Source organism: Festucalex cinctus, chromosome 4 (genome assembly GCF_051991245.1).
Source record: "Festucalex cinctus isolate MCC-2025b chromosome 4, RoL_Fcin_1.0, whole genome shotgun sequence".
In the NCBI taxonomy this organism is placed as follows: domain Eukaryota; kingdom Metazoa; phylum Chordata; class Actinopteri; order Syngnathiformes; family Syngnathidae; genus Festucalex; species Festucalex cinctus.
The window spans coordinates 6109298-6128137 of record NC_135414.1 but is presented as its reverse complement, the minus strand read 5'-3'; the positions used below and the strand labels follow the sequence as shown (position 1 = coordinate 6128137).

The 18840-nt window shown below is 38.9% G+C and overlaps 1 protein-coding gene across 5 annotated transcripts in view; it reads left to right on the top strand.

Moving 5' to 3' along the window:
* The window catches only part of mical2a (microtubule associated monooxygenase, calponin and LIM domain containing 2a), a 52503-nt gene that overhangs the window by 30535 nt on the left and 3128 nt on the right, over positions 1-18840 (top strand). For 2 of the 5 annotated variants that reach the window (XM_077518460.1, XM_077518461.1), the window contains exons 8-20: positions 1496-1753; positions 1913-2028; positions 2136-2262; positions 2352-2442; positions 2811-2958; positions 4344-4543; positions 5083-5186; positions 5293-5364; positions 5465-5596; positions 5908-6012; positions 8033-8290; positions 17384-17564; positions 17843-17919. In XM_077518460.1, coding sequence (XP_077374586.1) covers positions 1496-1753; positions 1913-2028; positions 2136-2262; positions 2352-2442; positions 2811-2958; positions 4344-4543; positions 5083-5186; positions 5293-5364; positions 5465-5596; positions 5908-6012; positions 8033-8290; positions 17384-17564; positions 17843-17919 — 1869 coding nt within the window. Of the gene's footprint in view, positions 1-1495; positions 1754-1912; positions 2029-2135; positions 2263-2351; positions 2443-2810; positions 2959-4343; positions 4544-5082; positions 5187-5292; positions 5365-5464; positions 5597-5907; positions 6013-8032; positions 8291-9608; positions 9717-17383; positions 17565-17842; positions 17920-18840 lie in introns of all 5 variants that reach the window. The other 3 variants (XM_077518464.1, XM_077518462.1, XM_077518463.1) reach the window with 3 other exon arrangements.

The following is an 18840-nucleotide window of genomic DNA, read 5'->3' as shown; positions in this document are numbered from 1 at the left end:
ATATTGAGCCGCAACAGGTCTCGCTGTCAAGACACTATCGGTGACACTGCACAATCGGTGACGCGCATGCGCAAAAGATCCCGCCATCTTGGATCGCTAGCTAATACTAATACTTTACCTCATGGAAAATAATAAAACAGCTGTTTATTCATTTTGGGAGTGAATGGAGTTGTCAGAAAGCTGCTTTGTAATCTATTAATAAATTTTGACTGACCTATCTGACTGTTTTGTTGACATTCCCTTTAGCGCAGCACCATCTAATGGATGCATAACGTAACCCCAGCCTCTACTGGAGCGCCTTATATATGAAAACAAGTTTTAAAATATGTCATTCATTGAAGGTGTGCCTTATAATGAGCTGCGCCTTATAGTGCGGAAAATACGGTAATTAATTAATCACAAAAATTATGGCATTAATAATTTATTAACGCAGATTAATCACACTATTAATCTTGACTGCAGATGATCCTTTAGCTGACAGCGAATGGTTACATTAAAGGTAGCACAGGTTGTGTTTGTCGAGCAATAAACATAACTACATGCATTAAAGTAAAGCATTTAAAAAATGTGTGCGTATGACATTCAGAATAATTGTTCATGTCAAACTATTGGTGTCATTTTTCCCCCGTTTTATTATGCAAGTAATTAACTGATTAGAAAAAGAGAAGGATGAGCATGTGCAATGGATAAAAAAAATGTAGGGAAGACGTGAAGACGTCCTCATAACATTAAATGTCAAAAGAATTAACACATAACAGGTGCTCTTTAAATTTAGCAAGCAAAAAATGTTGATTAATAAGCCTTTTTCCTTAAGTGATTAATCGTGATTAATCAAAATTCTAAGATATAATTAATCTGATTAAAAATGTAATTGTTTGACAGCTCTAATCATAATGCACAAACCATTTAGTTATTTACACTCTGTTTAATTATGTTATTTTTATTTTAAGCAGAGAGAGTGCCATTAAAAAAGAAAACTTTCCAAGAAGATGTTGGTGTTTTGGGGTTAGTTTATTAAAATTATACTGTACAATCTAAATGTATTTTGAAATTAAATCTATATATGTATATATGTATGTATATATATATATATATATATATATATATATATATATATATATATATATATATATATATATATATATATATATACAAACTTTTAAAATAGTATATTAGGCTTATCATCAGTCAACAATTGAATGGAAACGCATATATTTAGAAATTTTTGTTGGTGTGCTATGAGAGCTTTCGAATGTAAAATATGTGGCAGTGGCTCAGCAAAAGTTGGAAAAATATAATGCATGCGTGAATAGCAATTTGGTTGTTAGTAAATTCAGGGATGAAATTAAGTTAAAAACATGTACTTCTGATTTACTGATTTAAAAAAAAATCAGTGCGAAGATAGGCTTAAAAAAAACAAACAACAAAAACCAAAAACAAAAAAAACAAAAAAAAAAACATAGCTGAGGCTGATACTGTCCTTGTTGCTTGACAGGATTACATGGAGACACAGAGGCTGCTGAGCAGCGATAACGTCAACCAGGAAGCTCTCCTGTGCTACGCCCGAGAGGCTGCCGACTTCGGCACCAACTACCAGCTTCCCACGCTGGACTTCGCCATGAACCACGCAGGGCAGCCCGACGTAGCCATGTTCGACTTCACCAGCATGCACGCCTCCGAGAACGCTGCCCTGGTCAGGGAGAGATTCGGACATCAGCTGCTGGTTGCGTTAGTGGGCGATAGCCTGTTGGAGGTAAGGGGATGTAAGGTTAAATCACATCTTGAAACCGAGGGTAAAAATGGATGAAACTATGGAGTTGGTCTTCTGGAAAGACTTTGAAGGATACAGTAGTCCACAATGTCTTGACGGGTTATAACATATGGCTTGTGTTTGTGTCTGTTACATTTGCAGCCTTTCTGGCCCATGGGGACGGGCTGTGCGAGAGGCTTCTTGGCTGCCTTTGACTTGGCCTGGATGGTGAAGGGCTGGGCTCAGGATCGAGCAGTTCTTGAGTTGCTGGCAGAGAGGTATGTGTTGAAAACAGCACAAACACATAATCTTGTGTAATATATACTGAACTCACCAGCCTATCGGCAGTTGACTGTATTTGTAATGGTAGGTTTTGTGTGTTTAGAGAAAGCATTTACAGGTTGCTTCCACAAACGACACCTGAGAACATCGCCAAAAACGTGGACCAGTACACCATCGACCCAATAACGCGATACCCCAACTTCATTTCCTCATGTGTCAAGCCTAACCAGGTGCAAAATAGGAGACATTGAAATTTATTTTGTGCCTGAGAAAAAAAGATGCTTGCTTTAATTTTTTTTTTTTTTTTTTTTTTCTTCAGGTGCGCCACCTGTACTTGAACGGAGAGCTGAGTTCATGCTCTCTGGAGCGTCCCACCTCCATCCGTCGACCTGTTAATATCTGCCGACGAGGTAGAAAAATCACAGCTGCAATGTCACCTGACTCTTACTTTGAAGAGTTTTTAGAAGCTAAAACTAACTTGCATGCAGAGAGGAAGTCATATTCTGTGGTTTGTTTTTACACATGGGTTCACTGTGAGGAGGAAGCTATGAAATGGGAGTTACCGTGCAAAAACGTTTCACTCGCCAAGTTCAGAGTTACTTTTGCTTCCTGATTTAAATCCAAAGTGGAAACAAAGTTGCTTTTGAAATGTTCCTGTGTGGATCTTGGGCCAGTTCTTGACCTTTGCATTAACTTTGTGGGAGTGGCGCTTTCATTCCGGCGTCTACCCGCTTGGACTTTGATAGTGAAACTCAACTTGCTTGCGTTTCCTCCACAGAATCTGAAATCAGGCCGGCGAGGCTTCTCACATGGTGCCAGAAACAGACTGAAGGTTACAGGAATGTAACAATCACAGACCTGACGTTCTCTTGGAGTAGTAGCCTCGCCTTGTGTGCCTTGATCCACAGGTTCAATCCCCATCTGATGTACGTAAACTGAAGATGTATTTTGCCACATTACGACTTTACAAACTAACAACTAACTCTAATGTGTGTGTGTGTGTGTGTTAAACACACTCAGGATTCTTTGCCAGTGCTTTGTACTTTTCTGGATTACAGCTTTGGATGAGTCCATTTACAGAACAAATTATATCCTCTCCTGCTTAAATTATTGCCTTCATACCTTCTTGCATGCCACTGCAATTTCATGTGGTCCTGCAAGTGTTCAAGAACGCGCTGGCATTCACCCCCCTTTTTCCTCCTCCTCATGTACGCCTGTCAGCACATTGGAATTGTGCAAAGTGAGTAGGTTTGCAGAAAGTAAAGAAAAATGAGAAGAAAGGGGGGGTCTAAACGTGTGTGTTGCTAGGTTAGTGCGCTCTTTGCCGTTATTTCTGATGGTGTCTGCATACTGTCAGTATTGGCGGAGACGCTAGAGCTGTTTCTATTCAACCGTTTATCAAGTCGTTTGGTGCCATTTTTCCGGCAGAAAAAGGAGCAAGAATGTTTTTGTGCAAACCACTGCTCTGCTAATAGTAGAGACCTTATCAAGTGAATTCACAGCCTTGTTTCTAAATACATTACAGTTATCTGACAATTGTGACACAGTTAGCTAGCAAATTATGCCTACACCCCGAAATCTTTCCTTTCACATAGTCCACTGGTGTGACTACTTTAGAGTGCCTCGTAGTTGACAGTGATTGCGCGCGCACGTCACGCAGAAAAAGTGGGAGAGCTCGAAGGGAAAGGGGGAGTCTGATATCGCTGCCAGCGCGTGGACAGTCTTCATACTGTTCTTGGTGATTTCGAGTGCCTCGTTGATGCGTGATCACCCAGTTTCTGAGGTTTTAAGTGAATATATTTTTGTGGCTCAAACATGTAGTGAGGTCTAGGTTTAAAGACAGACACTAGACGACATAACATCTAGACTTCCAGTTCCAGGTCATTGCAGTGCTATTTGACAGTTTAGTGCTGCAATTTTCCACAATTTTGAAACCTTATTTTAACTTGGTGAGTTTTTCCCCCGCTTAATCATGCATATTTGACGACGTGAACAACACGCATGTGATGTGTGAAATTTACAAGCCCTGATTTCTCACTTTACAGGAACTTTCTCGCACCCTTGTGTACTTTATGCTATACCCAGCTTGCCGTCACTTGATAGGCCCATTGGTTGCCTTTTGCAACTTCCTGTCTTGTTATTCAGATCATCTCTGATAGTTAATAACCCCCCACCTACTCACAATAAATACTAAAAGACATGCACAGGACACGCTAACTTCAGTATAGACTGTAGAAGCAAGAAAACATCATGACATGTACAGTACATGATCTGCCTCCCACACAAGTCACTATCATCTTTTGTCCCTCAGAGACTTTGAGTCATTAAATGAGGAAAACCAGGCCGACAACCTCCAGCTGGCTTTTGACATCGCAGAGCGGGAATTTGGGATCAGACCATTCACATCTGTGAAAGAGCTGAGTGGCTCCCTGGAGCTGCAGAAGACCAAATTCATCAACTACCTATCCAAAATCTACGAACTCTTCCGAGGCACACCTTTACCTGATGCAGGTACTAAACCCAGACTATGCTCTATGCTCAATCCATATTATACTGTCTGTAGTCTGATATACAGTATGGCGCTGTGCTTATGTATGTTGCTAACTGCCTTTTTTTTTTTTTTTTTTTTTTTTACATTTATTATACACATCTTCATCTTTGTATCGTTTTAATAAGTTGCTTCGAAAAGAAATACGAATTCTCCAGGCAAAGAGAAAGTATTCTCTTTTCAGTTGATTTCCTGTGTGTGTTATGAATTCCTACCAGTCAAGAATGCAGCAATGTGTGGAATGTGTATTTGTACCAGCGCTGCGAACAGCTGTGGACTGACACTTTCAGAAGGGCCACTCACATTATTTAACTTCATCCATACATTTATGTCACTCTGAGACGGTAGTTGTATATTTCAAGTGAATTGCTTGCCAGCATCAGTTCACTAACTTCTAAGACAATATAGTTTGTTCTGGGCATTATGCACTGATATTATTTGACGTTTATGGCTGTGTGATGTGGAAAGTCTGAGAGCTTTAATTCAGTCACATGTACCGCAGGCTCCAGCCGACTGGATGACAACAGTGAAGATTATCCATCTAAGGAAGTTCGAAGTAATAATAATGTTCTTAATCTTGCTGTGCCAAGAAAACGAGTTCCGAAGGTAACATTGAACATCCCTCTTGTCTTTATTTATTATAAACTTGTTTGAATGCAAATTTTTCTGTCGTGTTCTTCTTTGTTTTTTTTCCAACTCTGCTGGATTGTAGGATGAGAAAAAGACTGATGGTACAGATGCTATTTACAAAAGGAGGAGAAAACTTGGCACTTACCTGGAGGAGGTTTGTTGAAATATTCATTGTGAAACGTTACCTACCTAACTCAAATAATGTGTACCAGTATGTATGTTAGATAGATTGATGCTGTCTGTCTCCCTTTCAGGCCACCAATTTGTCCACTAAAGGATCTTTAATGTGGGACAGAAGAGAACCCAAAGAGAACAAAGTGCGCTCAATGGCTACACAGTTGCAGGCCAAAATGGAGAACACAGTAAGCCACACCCAACGGAAACAGGTATAGTTTTGTCTGTTATTATTTTTAATAATTTTGCATTGTAGTTTGCAACCGTTTTCAATGTAGTCTTATAGAGAGGCAATACATTTCCATTGATTTGTGTATAAATGACATCTTTCCTGTTTCAAATGCTGTGAGTTGGACCTTTGAGAGCTGTCTGTGGTTTCTCTGCCAAAAATGTTCCTATTTCTGCTGCTAAAGTTTTTTTTTTTCTCTTCTGGTCTCTTACACCCAGCATTTGATCCTTTCAGCCTCTCCCAGCACTGTGCCTTTTTATTAACTCTCTTCCTGACCTTTCTGCCAAATCCCAGTCAGACTGTGAGAGTCCCTCCCCTCTTCAAACTCTCGACTCTGCCGAGTGGGCACACTTTCAATTATCGCCTCCCATCCTACGCAAGCCTCCACCTGAGACACAGGTAGCACCATGAAGCCACATTGCAGTCTAGTAGACAACATGAGAATCCACGCATATTAGCATATTTTCCTACGGTGTACTATTCAGCTTATTAGAGGAACATTTTTCTTTTTACATTCTTTAGCCATCACTCCTTTCACTTATCAGCATCCAACAAATTCCTCTGTTTGACATTGAAACACCGCCAAAATTGTTTGCATCGCAATGTGTCACTTTTAGATTCTACTACTTTGGAATTGTCATTCAAAAGAGTGCAGTGTGCAGTCCTCACAACCTCGTTAGTGAGGGAAATCTGTTAAAACAGCAAAGGGTTGACCAAAAACATGCACTAATATGACCTTTAAACCCCAGCAACCTGCTGCCCCTCGCAGTTGTCATAGCAACAGTTGTCCAGCGCCTCAGCGTCTTCCCTTCCTTCTGCCATTTTTCTCATGGTATCCCCTCATGGTACTTCAACTTATTATTAGTCATACTTAATATTGTGTATCTGCAGCATCTCAGGTTGGGATATCATTAATATGGCCAATAGGCAAATAAACCCTTTAAGTTGGAAGAAGTTTGAAGCAACTTGCGATAGACCTAACCTCAGCCATGCTTGTTTCAGACATCAGGAGAAAAAAAAAAAAAAAAAAAAAAAAGGCCAATAATTCACCCCAACAAAAAGAAACAAAATTATAGTCTACATTGAAAAGACATTTTGTCACAATGACTGAGACATAATACTTGCATATATCTCAGGCCTCTTATTAACTTTCTTAATCAGGTTTGACTTCATCCCGTCGGCCCTTTTTCTTTTCTGCGGCTTAATGTGTATATGTTGCGTTGGAAACTGTTGCGTTGGACGGTGCTACAATGACATGTCTGAAAGGAAAAATGAGCTACTAAATTTTGTGGCCAATTTGACCTAATTCAATACTTTGCCTAATTTAATAGAAACAACTGGGAAAAGTAAAATAACTGTAAATTAACATGATGATATATTTCACTCTCTCTTGACCTTTGTGCACACACAGGTTTGGGAGTCAACAAACAAACCTAATAAAATCAAATTAGTAAATTACCCTAGAAAAAAAATAAAAAGAAATTGATGTGTATAACAACAATGTGCACGGGATAGCAGAGACTGAAATATATCATGTTGTTTTAGTTTTCCCAGTTGTACCCATTAAATCAAGTGAAGCCTTGAAACATAAACAACCCTCCCAAAAATGTCACTCATTCAAGGGTAAAACATGCTAGCATTGCTCGGAACCTTCAAGGTAACAGGAGGGTGAATTTGTTCCTGGGTACAACTCAGCAGTTCTTGGTGCACAAGAAAAATAAACAAACAGTATAGTAAAAGTGATTAGTTAGTGTTTATCATTTTACAAAAGGTCACATAAGAACTCAAAGTGCCACATTATTACAAAGTTGTAACCGCACTTCTTGATTGAGCTGATTACATCATTTTATCCTCCTATAAAGCTCAGCTGGTAATAAATTCGCTGTGATGGATTATCACTCAAAGCTGATTGCATAAGGAAACCAATCCAAACACTGTTTAAATGCGCTAATGTTTTGAAGTTTGTGGGATGTAACATGGTAGAGTAGTGATTCACATAGCTCACTTCTGTGATTGACTAATCAGTTCAAGAAGTCAGGGATGTTAATCTTGTTTTCGTCACGGGCCACATCATAGTCCTGCTTTCCCTCAGGGGGCCGGTTAAACCGGTGAGACCACCAATAATGTGTAATTGCGAAAAATCACGGTTCAGGACATACCATACCTTGATTATTATTATTATTATTGTTTGTCTGGCCACATCACATTCGCTACACTGAACAAAATGCAAAAACAATGCTTATTTTGTGTAAATAGGCATTCATATTCACATACGTAAATTAATTCAGGACATGGCTGCCGTGACCTGTAAGTGGTTTAGTAATCGAGTGATGGGCTGAAGCATGTCAATCCACCAGTGCGATTCCATCAATAAACCTCAGCATTCAGTTTGGTGACAGCGTGTGTCATCACTTTTCAGTTTCAAGTCGATATCAGACGTGCGGCACAAAACTTAGTCCCCACGGAGCCTCGACCCAAAGCCTGGGAGCTCCCGCCTCGGCCGCAGTGCTGCTTCTCTGTCGTGAAGCTCAGACATGTGGCTCAGACACACCAGCAGGTCAAGACCTCGCCAGAACCAGAGAGCAAAATGTGTACCGCACCCTCCGTCCACTCTGCGGTGGCGTTCATGTCCCGAGTTCTGCAGCGCCTCAAGGAGGTGGATGAACTCATCTGTGAGGTGAATTGTTCTCCTCCTCCTCCTCCTCCTCCTCCTTCCCTCGTGACCTCCTTCACTCCGATTCCTTAAGTGTGATTTATTTATTTTTTTGCATGTTATGATGGAATGTGAAGAAGAAATGGAATGGTTATTATAGAAGTATATCTTAACCTTGTGTAACTTTAGTCAGATAGTGAAGTCATCCCGGTAATTATCCCTCCAGTTGGAACACGACAGGAGGAGGCCAGCAAACTTGGCACAGGTTATGGCAGATTATTGGCTCAAACATGCGCGCATATGAGTATATGTATGTGTGTAGTGTGGGTTCGGTCAGGCAGTGGCTCACATCTGGCTATTGTACACATTTACTGAAGTTAAAATGATATATCTTGACGTAAAGGGGTTTCGTGAGGAAAATGAATGTATGAAGTCTTGTTTTACAAGATGGGCCACCTGTTCCTCCTGTGATTGTTAGCTTGTCATTTAGTAGTTGACCATGTGTTGAACCTATCTGCTCTCTGGTGATGTTGTTTACTCCTAATTAGCATAAATGTTCCAATTTATTTTGTCTTTAAAAAAAAATGTAATATGAAGCCATCCGCTCCAAACCAAACATTAGCATTAGCTTAACATCGAAAGCGAACAGTTAGCATTTACTTAAAAATATAGTGTAAATCCTAAATGCCAGTAAATGGCATTAGCTTAACATAGAAAGTGAAGCAAAGAGAACAGTTGAAAGTACTTAAAAATATACTGTAAATCCTAAATAAATGTCTATTTGTAATTTTAGCAATAACATGTACCCAATTTCATTCTGAGAGCCTGACCTGAGCCTATTAGCATTGATGCTAACCTTAAGTCCATGACCATAATGTTCACCATAGACCAAGGCAGTGATTTGCTGCCATCTTGTGGCATCTATATGCTAATATAGTAACAAGTATCAATAATTTTCCCTATTTTCGGTTTGGCAGGGCTCGGTCAATCTTCTTCTAAACTCCAAAGTTTTATTTATTTTTTATTTTTGTATTTCTTTTTTTTTTTTTTTTTACTTGAGCCATCGAGTGCCCTCTATCAGGTTTTCTATGGCTTTCTCATGTTTGTGTTCCACCGCAGTTTGAACACTAGGTGGTGTGAACTAATGTGAGCTTCACATTCTGTCTCACGCTTGTTAGTCAAACTCTTAACTATAGAAGTAGCAGAAGAGTGAATATTTTACTATGTTGCTCATAGTGAATGGAGATGAGTGTGTTATTTTTGTGCAGAAGCTGCTTAGTAGCGGTAGTTTGCGTGTGATCAGACAGAAAGACTGATCTTTGGTTCCCGTTTCATGTTTTAGAAAAAAGCTCAATCACAACAAGCTAGAGAGTTTCAGTCAAAGAGCATAAAGGAGAAAGCGCTTCACCTCAACGGTTTGATCTCAGCAGACAGCTCTGTTGTTATCAAGGTGACTATCACATGCTCGCCCTTTGACCCCTCCCTGCCTGGCTTGTGTTTGTTTGCATTTTTTGGCACTCTTGCATGTGTGTATTCGTGTTCAAAGTCTAGATTAAAGATTTTGATCATACTGCAGGGATTTTTGGTCATGAATGAGTGACCATTGATGATGTTTACTTTGAGATGGTATAAGTATAGTTCACTACAGAAGGGGTGTTGCACTCAAGAGCCACATTTGATTTTTGAAAGACATGGACAGGCCTACTAATTCAAACATGAGGTAATAACAAATTAATAAATAATTAAATGAAAATTTTCTAATTTTACATTTAATAATTACAGTGTGAACTACAAATAAAGTAAAGTATATAAAATGTTAAATGTGTATGAAAAATGTTATTTACTTGTACTTTTGTTTACAATAAGTTAACCAAATTATTGAAATGGTAATGGATACAAAATAGTTCATATTTATTTCCTGTACTTTATTTATTTTTTACTTATAGTCTACAAAAATGAATCATTGCACAATAGCATGAATATAAATATTAAGTTCATAGGTATATGTAATTTTTTAAAATTTTAATAATTTTATTTGCTTATTTACAATAAATTAACTAAGTATTTAATTAATAATTAATAGACGCGCTATATTGTAAAATTTCCTTTTTCTATTTTTGTTACAATTGATATTTAATAACTTTATTAAAAAATGTTATGTATATGTAAAATTATTAAGTTCAGATCTTTTTAAAATTTTCTATAATCAACCACTATTTGATAAATTACTAAAAACTTAAACATACAATGATTTATTTTACTAATATTTATATTCATAATGAATTGATCTGTTATTAAAAAAAAATCCATAAAAAATGCTGATTGTAAGTTTACACATTTTATTTTCGATAAATTGACCAAATACTATTTTTTTCCATTATATTATTTAGAATGAATCTATTGAGCAACTATTTAATGCGAGTGACGAATAACTGCTGCATACATGCAACAAATATTATAAAACTCTTGATCATGTCAATGTTCATGGGCTGGATGAAAGGATAGAGCCATACTTGGACCACCCCTGCATGACAGTATGTGGGCAAGTAGTGTGACCCTGTTTGCGACTATATACATAACTCACACTTGCTGGAAGACTTCGGAGTAGAGATAGACCGATATGCTTTTTTCAGGGCCGATACCGATTCCGATTATCGGTAGTCAAGGAGGCAGATAACCGATATTTGAAGCCGATATTCATTTGCAGTAAAAGTTAAAATGTTGGCACCAAATTTTGGAATAATGCAAACCCTAACCGTTCTTTACAATGGATTCTCACACTGCACTTTTCATTTTACATCCTTCTATCTGCAATAAGACGTTGGTGGCGGGGGGAGTTAAATGTGGGGGCCAATGTGACATTACCTTTTATAGCATTTGGGATACTTGTAGTTTTATTCTATAAATGTTATATTTTTATATTTTGAAGTAATAGGAGGAACCCTGTCATTCAAAATGTGCATCAGCTGTGGCATTACTTATTACTACAGCAAAAAAAAAAAAAAAAAAAAAAAAAAAAAAAAAAAAAAAAAAATTCCATGAGAAAAACTATTCATCCCTGAACACCATACAGTTCTTGTAGACCTTATTATGATTATTGTTATTGTTACCATATAGACAGTTTTGATAAGCTGAGGATCTTAAATCGAGAACAGCAATATCATGCTACTCCTCTCTACAAGAGAACTGTCAAAAGACACTTCATCATGTAGTTTACTGCCACTTATGATGCCCCAATCAACGCAGAAAAAGGTAGAGTAAAATAACTTGGTTATAATAATAGTAAGAATAACTTGGTTAAACAGACATTGTTGCGGTGGACCGCTGCCAGTTTCTGCTGTTTAATGTGTTTTACACTTATAGACACGTGTGTGTATATGGGCACACTATTCTCTCACTACTGTACTGTACTGTATCACTTAATGGCACAGATGTACTTGTCTAACTAATAACTGTGCTGCAACATTGCTAATTCACATTAACAAGCACTATCTTAGCTGTCCACAATGAATAGTTACTAACACACGAGAAAGTTATACAACACACCAAACATGAGCTCATTATTCAAAGTATGATGCACGTAACGAAATTACATCACTGAACATTAATTGCAGCTGTGTACGGCCGTAGATGTTACATATTAGTGGCATCCATTGAGAGGATAATGTCCCAACTGACGGCAGACATGACGTGAAAAGAGAGACAAAACAAGCAAATAAGCACACTATACTTTAGTGCACTTCTCTACTAATGCCAAACATACGGAAGAGAACACGTTCGTGTAGTTAAACGGTGTTTGAGACACTTAATTAGTTACGGAGCGGACTTTAACGAGGTGCACAACGAGCTGTCAATCAAATCGACGTCGAAGCTTAAGGCACACAATGGCAAACCAGTGCGACAAATAAACACAATATAAAGTAACTAAACGCTATTTAGTGTCACTGTGGCATCTCACTGCATAATAACCGCTATACAACAAGTAGTGGACGTGACCACAGAATACAATGTGTGCGTCACGAGAGGTAAATATAATGACATTACTCTACTCTTAACATGGAACTAGACAATATAATAATGACAACTGTTAATATTTGGAACCTTTCTAACAAACATTATTTACTTAATTAAGTGAAAATGTGTGTGATTCCCTCCCCGAGTAGCGAATTAGCTACTGGGTGTTAGCCTACATGCTAAGCTGAACACACCACTGTTAGCTAGCGGGGATTCAATGCAAGGCAATGCAGCTCCATTCATATAGTGCATTTAATACACAACATAATTCAATGTGTTTAGCTTATCATGGTGAAAAGTTCGGCAGAGTCTCTTTTAACTTACCTTCGAAGCATGTGTCTCGCGTTGTGTCCGTGGGTGCGTGTGTGACCGGCTACTGTGATTCACGGCATACACTACTGATTGGTTCTGGCTCTTGCACGGCTAACCAATCAAATGCTGCTATGGGCGTTACGTTGCTGGAGTTGGACTCCATAAAAGACAGAGACGCTCTGGGCTGCATTCCAAGCAAAAAGACGGAGTTTTAAATGGATCGCTCATATCGGCCGTCAGATTAATAAAACAGACCGATACCGATATGTACCAATATGTCAAATATCGGCCCATCTCTACTTTGGAGTGGGTGAAAAAAAAAAATGCTTCGGAAAGTGTTTTGTTTATCAGTGCAGTGCACTCTTAACATGTTGACTGCATCTGTCTAACCACCACACAAATACAGTACATGAATGCATCCTTTAAATGTAGCACTAGTCACATTTGAGCTTGGCCTTGTCTGCTTTTTTCTACACGTGTGCTTTCGATCAGCAACAGGACCTCACAGAGGAGGAGAATGCGGTTGTACAACCCCTAGCAAAAAGTATGGAATCACCAGTCTTGGAAGAGCACTCACTCAATGTTTTTATTCTGTAGATTAAACTCTGATAAAAAGCATGAAACAGCCGTAAGGTCATTCCAAAGTGCAACATCTTGGCTTTCAGAAACACGAAAAGAAATTAAGAAAAAACATTGTGCTGGTCAGTAAATGTTACTTTAATAGAGCAAGTGCATGGAAATAAATATGGAATCACTCCATTCTGAGGAAAAAAATATGGAATCACTCAATTTTGAGCAGAAAATAAGGACACACCCAGTCATTTTCCTTTCCTTAATTGGGCACCTGCCTCAAATGACATCTACCTCGTTAGTCAGCAGTTAAAAACAGTGCAGTTATCACACCGTGGAGGGCTGCTGGACCAGATGGATTGGCAAGAATGATGGCTCCAACAAGGGAGATGTCTCTTGAGACCAAAGACAAGATTATCAAACTTCTTGAAGAAGGCAATTCTACACATATGTTTGCCAATGTGGGCTGTTCACAGTCAGCTGTATTGAAGATCTGGACCAAGTACAAACAGCATGGGAAGGTTGCTAAAGTCAAGCGTACTGGTAGACCAAGGGAGACATCTAAGCGTCAAGACAAACAACTAAAGGCCATATGTCTTGAAAACAAGAAAATGCACAACAAGACAAATGAAGAAGAAATGGGAGAAAGCTGGAGTCAATGTATGGGACAGAACTCTGCAAAATCGCTTAAAGGAAATGGGATTTACATACAGGAAGGCGAAAAGGAAACCATCATTGACGCTTACACAAAAAAGAACAAGACTGCAATGGGCTTTCGATCAGCAACAGGACCTCACAGAGGAGGAGAATGCGGTTGTACAACCCCTAGCAAAAAGTATGGAATCACCAGTCTTGGAAGAGCACTCACTCAATGTTTTTATTCTGTAGATTAAACTCTGATAAAAAGCATGAAACAGCCGTAAGGTCATTCCAAAGTGCAACATCTTGGCTTTCAGAAACACGAAAAGAAATTAAGAAAAAACATTGTGCTGGTCAGTAAATGTTACTTTAATAGAGCAAGTGCAGGGAAATAAATATGGAATCACTCCATTCTGAGGAAAAAAATATGGAATCACTCCATTTTGAGCAGAAAATAAGGACACACCCAGTCATTTTCCTTTCCTTAATTGGGCACCTGCCTCAAATGACATCTACCTCGTTAGTCAGCAGTTAAAAACAGTGCAGTTATCACACCGTGGAGGGCTGCTGGACCAGATGGATTGGCAAGAATGATGGCTCCAACAAGGGAGATGTCTCTTGAGACCAAAGACAAGATTATCAAACTTCTTGAAGAAGGCAATTCTACACATATGTTTGCCAATGTGGGCTGTTCACAGTCAGCTGTATTGAAGATCTGGACCAAGTACAAACAGCATGGGAAGGTTGCTAAAGTCAAGCGTACTGGTAGACCAAGGGAGACATCTAAGCGTCAAGACAAACAACTAAAGGCCATATGTCTTGAAAACAAGAAAATGCACAACAAGACAAATGAAGAAGAAATGGGAGAAAGCTGGAGTCAATGTATGGGACAGAACTCTGCAAAATCGCTTAAAGGAAATGGGATTTACATACAGGAAGGCGAAAAGGAAACCATCATTGACGCTTACACAAAAAAGAACAAGACTGCAATGGGCTAAGGAGAGGCAGTCATGGACTGTGGACGACTGGATGAAGGTTATCTTCAGTGATTAGTCACGAATCTGCATTGGACAAGGTGATGACGCTGGAACTTTTGTTTGGTGCCGTTCCAGTGATATTTACAAAGAGGACTGCCTAAAGAAAACATCAAAATTCCCACAGTCCTTGATGATATGGGGCTGCATGTCAGGCAAAGGCACTGGGGAGAGATGGCTGTGGTTAAATCTTCAATAAATGCACAAGTTTACATTGACATTTTGGACAGCTTTCTTAATCCTTCAATTGAAATAATGTTTGGGGATGATGAAATCATTTTCCAAGATGACAATGCATCATGCCACAGAGCAAAAACTGTGACAGCATTCCTTGGAGAAAGACGCATCCAGTCAATGTCATGGCCTGCAACTAGCCCAGATCTCAACCCAATTTAAAACCTGTAGTGGAAATTGAAAAAACAAAAACAAAAAACGGTCCAACCTGCAAAGATGATCTGGCAACTGCAATCAAAGAGAGTTGGCACCAGATTGATGAAGAATACTGTACTGGCCTCACAGAACCTTTCTGCTATCCAGGTAGTTAAACACCTCCACACAATAAGTCTCAGACGCCAGGATGGGTTTAGACCTTTTCTTTATATGGCAGGTGTGTAACTGTAGCAACAACTACAGAATAAACAAGTAAATTAAATATTCATGAGTCAATCATGTTATGCTAATCACTGCTAATTTGAGCAACAAACGTGACGTGGCATTCAACAACGTAAATAGTGCGCTTATTAACAATTTCTAAAGGGGTCAACTCTACATTAATTTACTATTACTCAAATGCAAAATACTTACAGGGAATGCCTTTCACGGACCCAATAAAAGATACAACTCAACAACTTCTTTACTCGTTCCCTGAATCCGTACTCACGTGAGCAGGAAGCTCACAGTCTTGTTGTGCGGTATCAGTCTCTCTCTTAAAGGGGCAGCGCCTTTTTTAAAGGTAAGGTACTTAGACCAAACCAAAACGTCTTACTTTATAGCAACTTGCTATTAATTACCAAAATAATAATAACAGAGACAAAAACACAAATAATAATAACAGGGACAAAACAAATACTGTTTGTCACTCATCAAGTCCATGTCTCAGAGACTGCAAGCTGTCATAAAAGCCAGAGGTGGTGCAACTAAATACTACTGATGTGTTTTGATTGATTTTTCTTTCTCTGTTTTTCATATTTATTTCCTCAGAATGCAGTGGTTCCATATTTATTTCCCTGCACTTGCTCTATAAAAGTAACATTTACTGACCAGCACAATGTTTTTTATTTTTTATATTATTTTTTGTATTTCTTTTTAATGTTTCTGAAAGCCAAGATGTTGCCCTTTGGAATGACCTTTTGACTGTTTCATGCATTTTATCTGAGTTTGATCTACAGAATAAAACGTCTGAGTGAGTGCACGTCCAAGACTAGTGATTCCATACTTTATGCTAGGGGTTGTACTGTGTGTGTGTGTGTGTGTGTGTGTGTGTGTGTGTGTGTGTGTGTGTGTGTGTGTGGAGGTTTTTGTGTGGTTTTTACTCCACCCATCCCATACAGTCTGTCGCTGTAAAGAACCATCATCCACATGTCTAAGCAATTTTCACGGGTTGCATATTATCATGTTTTGCTTTTTGGTGCTACTTTCTTCTTTACTACTGCTGCTACTACTAATACTTTTTAACATAGTTGTAATCATTATAAGAAACATTAAATATATCTGCCACTCATTTTGAAGTAAGCTTTTTTATGTTGGCATATGTCTCCCCCTTTGGTTTGTACTGAGCACACACAGTGTGGCTGTGGGTTCCACAAATGTATGGTTGAAATTGTTGAAAGGGGTTTAATTGTTCAAACACACACACGCACCAAAACAACCAACTATAGCTGTAAACATTTTGTTATTTCAAACAGCATAACATGCATTCATTAATGTGCTTAAATAATGTTGAGCATGCGCATAATGGCTTTTTCTGAGTATAGAAGTAGAGAAAACTGAAATTTGATTTTGAATGCGTTGAAACTTGCTTGAATTTGCTCTTAGAAAAGAAACTTAATATTTTTTTAAAAAAAGGTTCCCGTCTTGTCTCTAAATTTACATCATCAAACCTTGGCCAAAAAACTCTACTTGTACATAAGACGTGGGACATGTCCTGTAGAATACAATTGATTATTTAATTTTAATTTAATTAAAAAACAATAATTAAATGTAAAGAGGCTACCGCTGCCTTGAACTCTCGTGGGATTCAAAACAATGCCTCAGTGATCATTACCGGCCTGCCCCCATGTGGCCAATGCAGGTACGTCAGAAGGAGTGGCATTCAATAGACAGTACCGTAAAATAAAAACTGTTTAATTAATTTTATCCATCCAATTCAAATAAAATATGACATTACTATATGTTTTGTAGAGTACAGTATTATTGAGTGCTAATTTTCCTAATTAAGCACCCATTCCAACACAAATTTGCCATATTTGGAGTTCACGTTCCTTTTATGAGGTTTATGAATGTAAAACTTCCAAATCTATCATGATCCTTTGTGTGTTGTGTTCCTCAGGGCAACCCGGTTCAAAGTGCGTTACCCCAGCCCAGTGAAAAGTGCTGCTCATGCGGTCGCCGCGTTTTCTTGGTGGAGAGGATTAGTGCCGAGGGATTCTACTTCCACAGGGATTGCTTTCGCTGCGCCACCTGCAGCTCTGCCCTGCGCCTGGGATCACATGCCTTTGACTCTCAACACGGTACCATCAATTTGTGCCACTGTTTCATCTGAGCCAATATATGATCTGTATCAGAAATTCAGTACTTGCCAGTAGTTCACTGCATATTGTCTTCAAGGTCACAAGTGAATGAAAACTTGACATTTTAAGCGTACACTGAAACATGCCATAAAACGGAGAATCTCAATTTGTAACATTTTTGTCTTTGCAAGGGTGCAATAGTTGATACAGATCTTTTTGGATTATGCAGGTGGACCGATGTGGTTGCATTCATAGTAACAATTGATGTGCTCTGATAGGCAAATTGTACTGCAAGCTTCACTTTAATCAAGTGAACAACGGGACAAGCCTCCATAGGAATGCGACTGCACGCTTGGTAAGCACCCCAAATGTGGATGCATGCGGTTTGACCGTGTCAGTATTTGCTCTGAGATATCATATACAGAGGTTCAAATGCAAGGTAGGTCCCATATCTCTTTTCAAATAGACCCTTCCAGTGTGACGTCACGTTTAAGTGCGCCCCTTGCGGTGGAGGGTGTCAATTTGTTTGTTAGTGTCAGAGTTCATGACCTGTTATGTGCCTGTTATGCGTCGGTACTGGTGTAACAAGTGGCTGCGTGATGTTCATGATGGTCCTTTGGGTGAGGTCTGGGCCTATGTGATGCCGTCTTTGGTCCTTTGCGATTCACTGTCTGTGGGTGCTGTCTGGAAAATGTGTTTGTTGCTGAATTATTAAAGACTTTCGGGTGTACTGCGTCTCAATGTGAATAATTGGAGAAAATCTTATTTGTGTCTGCATTCTGGGATCCTACCTATCAGCACACAACAGTTAGGCCGTCAATTTGTTTGTTAGCAGCTAGCAAGCTAAGATAGCTTGAAAACTTCGATATACAGCAAGACAAGTATATCCGGACACAAACTATTTAATGAATGACAATTTACACCATGAAAGTAGTGATCGACGTACTGTTTCAAGCAAAAAAACAACATACCTTAAGCTTCCGCTTCCACTTTGCCTTCCAACAAACTCCATTGTTTTTTTGTAGCTAGCGGCTCCAAACGGTTGGTTTAAATCAGTCGCAGTAATTTAGTGTCCTACTCGGGACATTTTTTGTGACACTTGACATATTTCCCACCTTTTAACGAAAACGCTCGCCGAAAATCAAGCTATGTACATTCATTTGTTATGGGATGTTTGCCCTCCGTGAGGCACAGCGGAAGCTAAGCAGTGACGTCAGCTGGAAGGGTCTATATAGCTGTTAATGACAAATTAATGTTTAAACAAAGATACAAAATA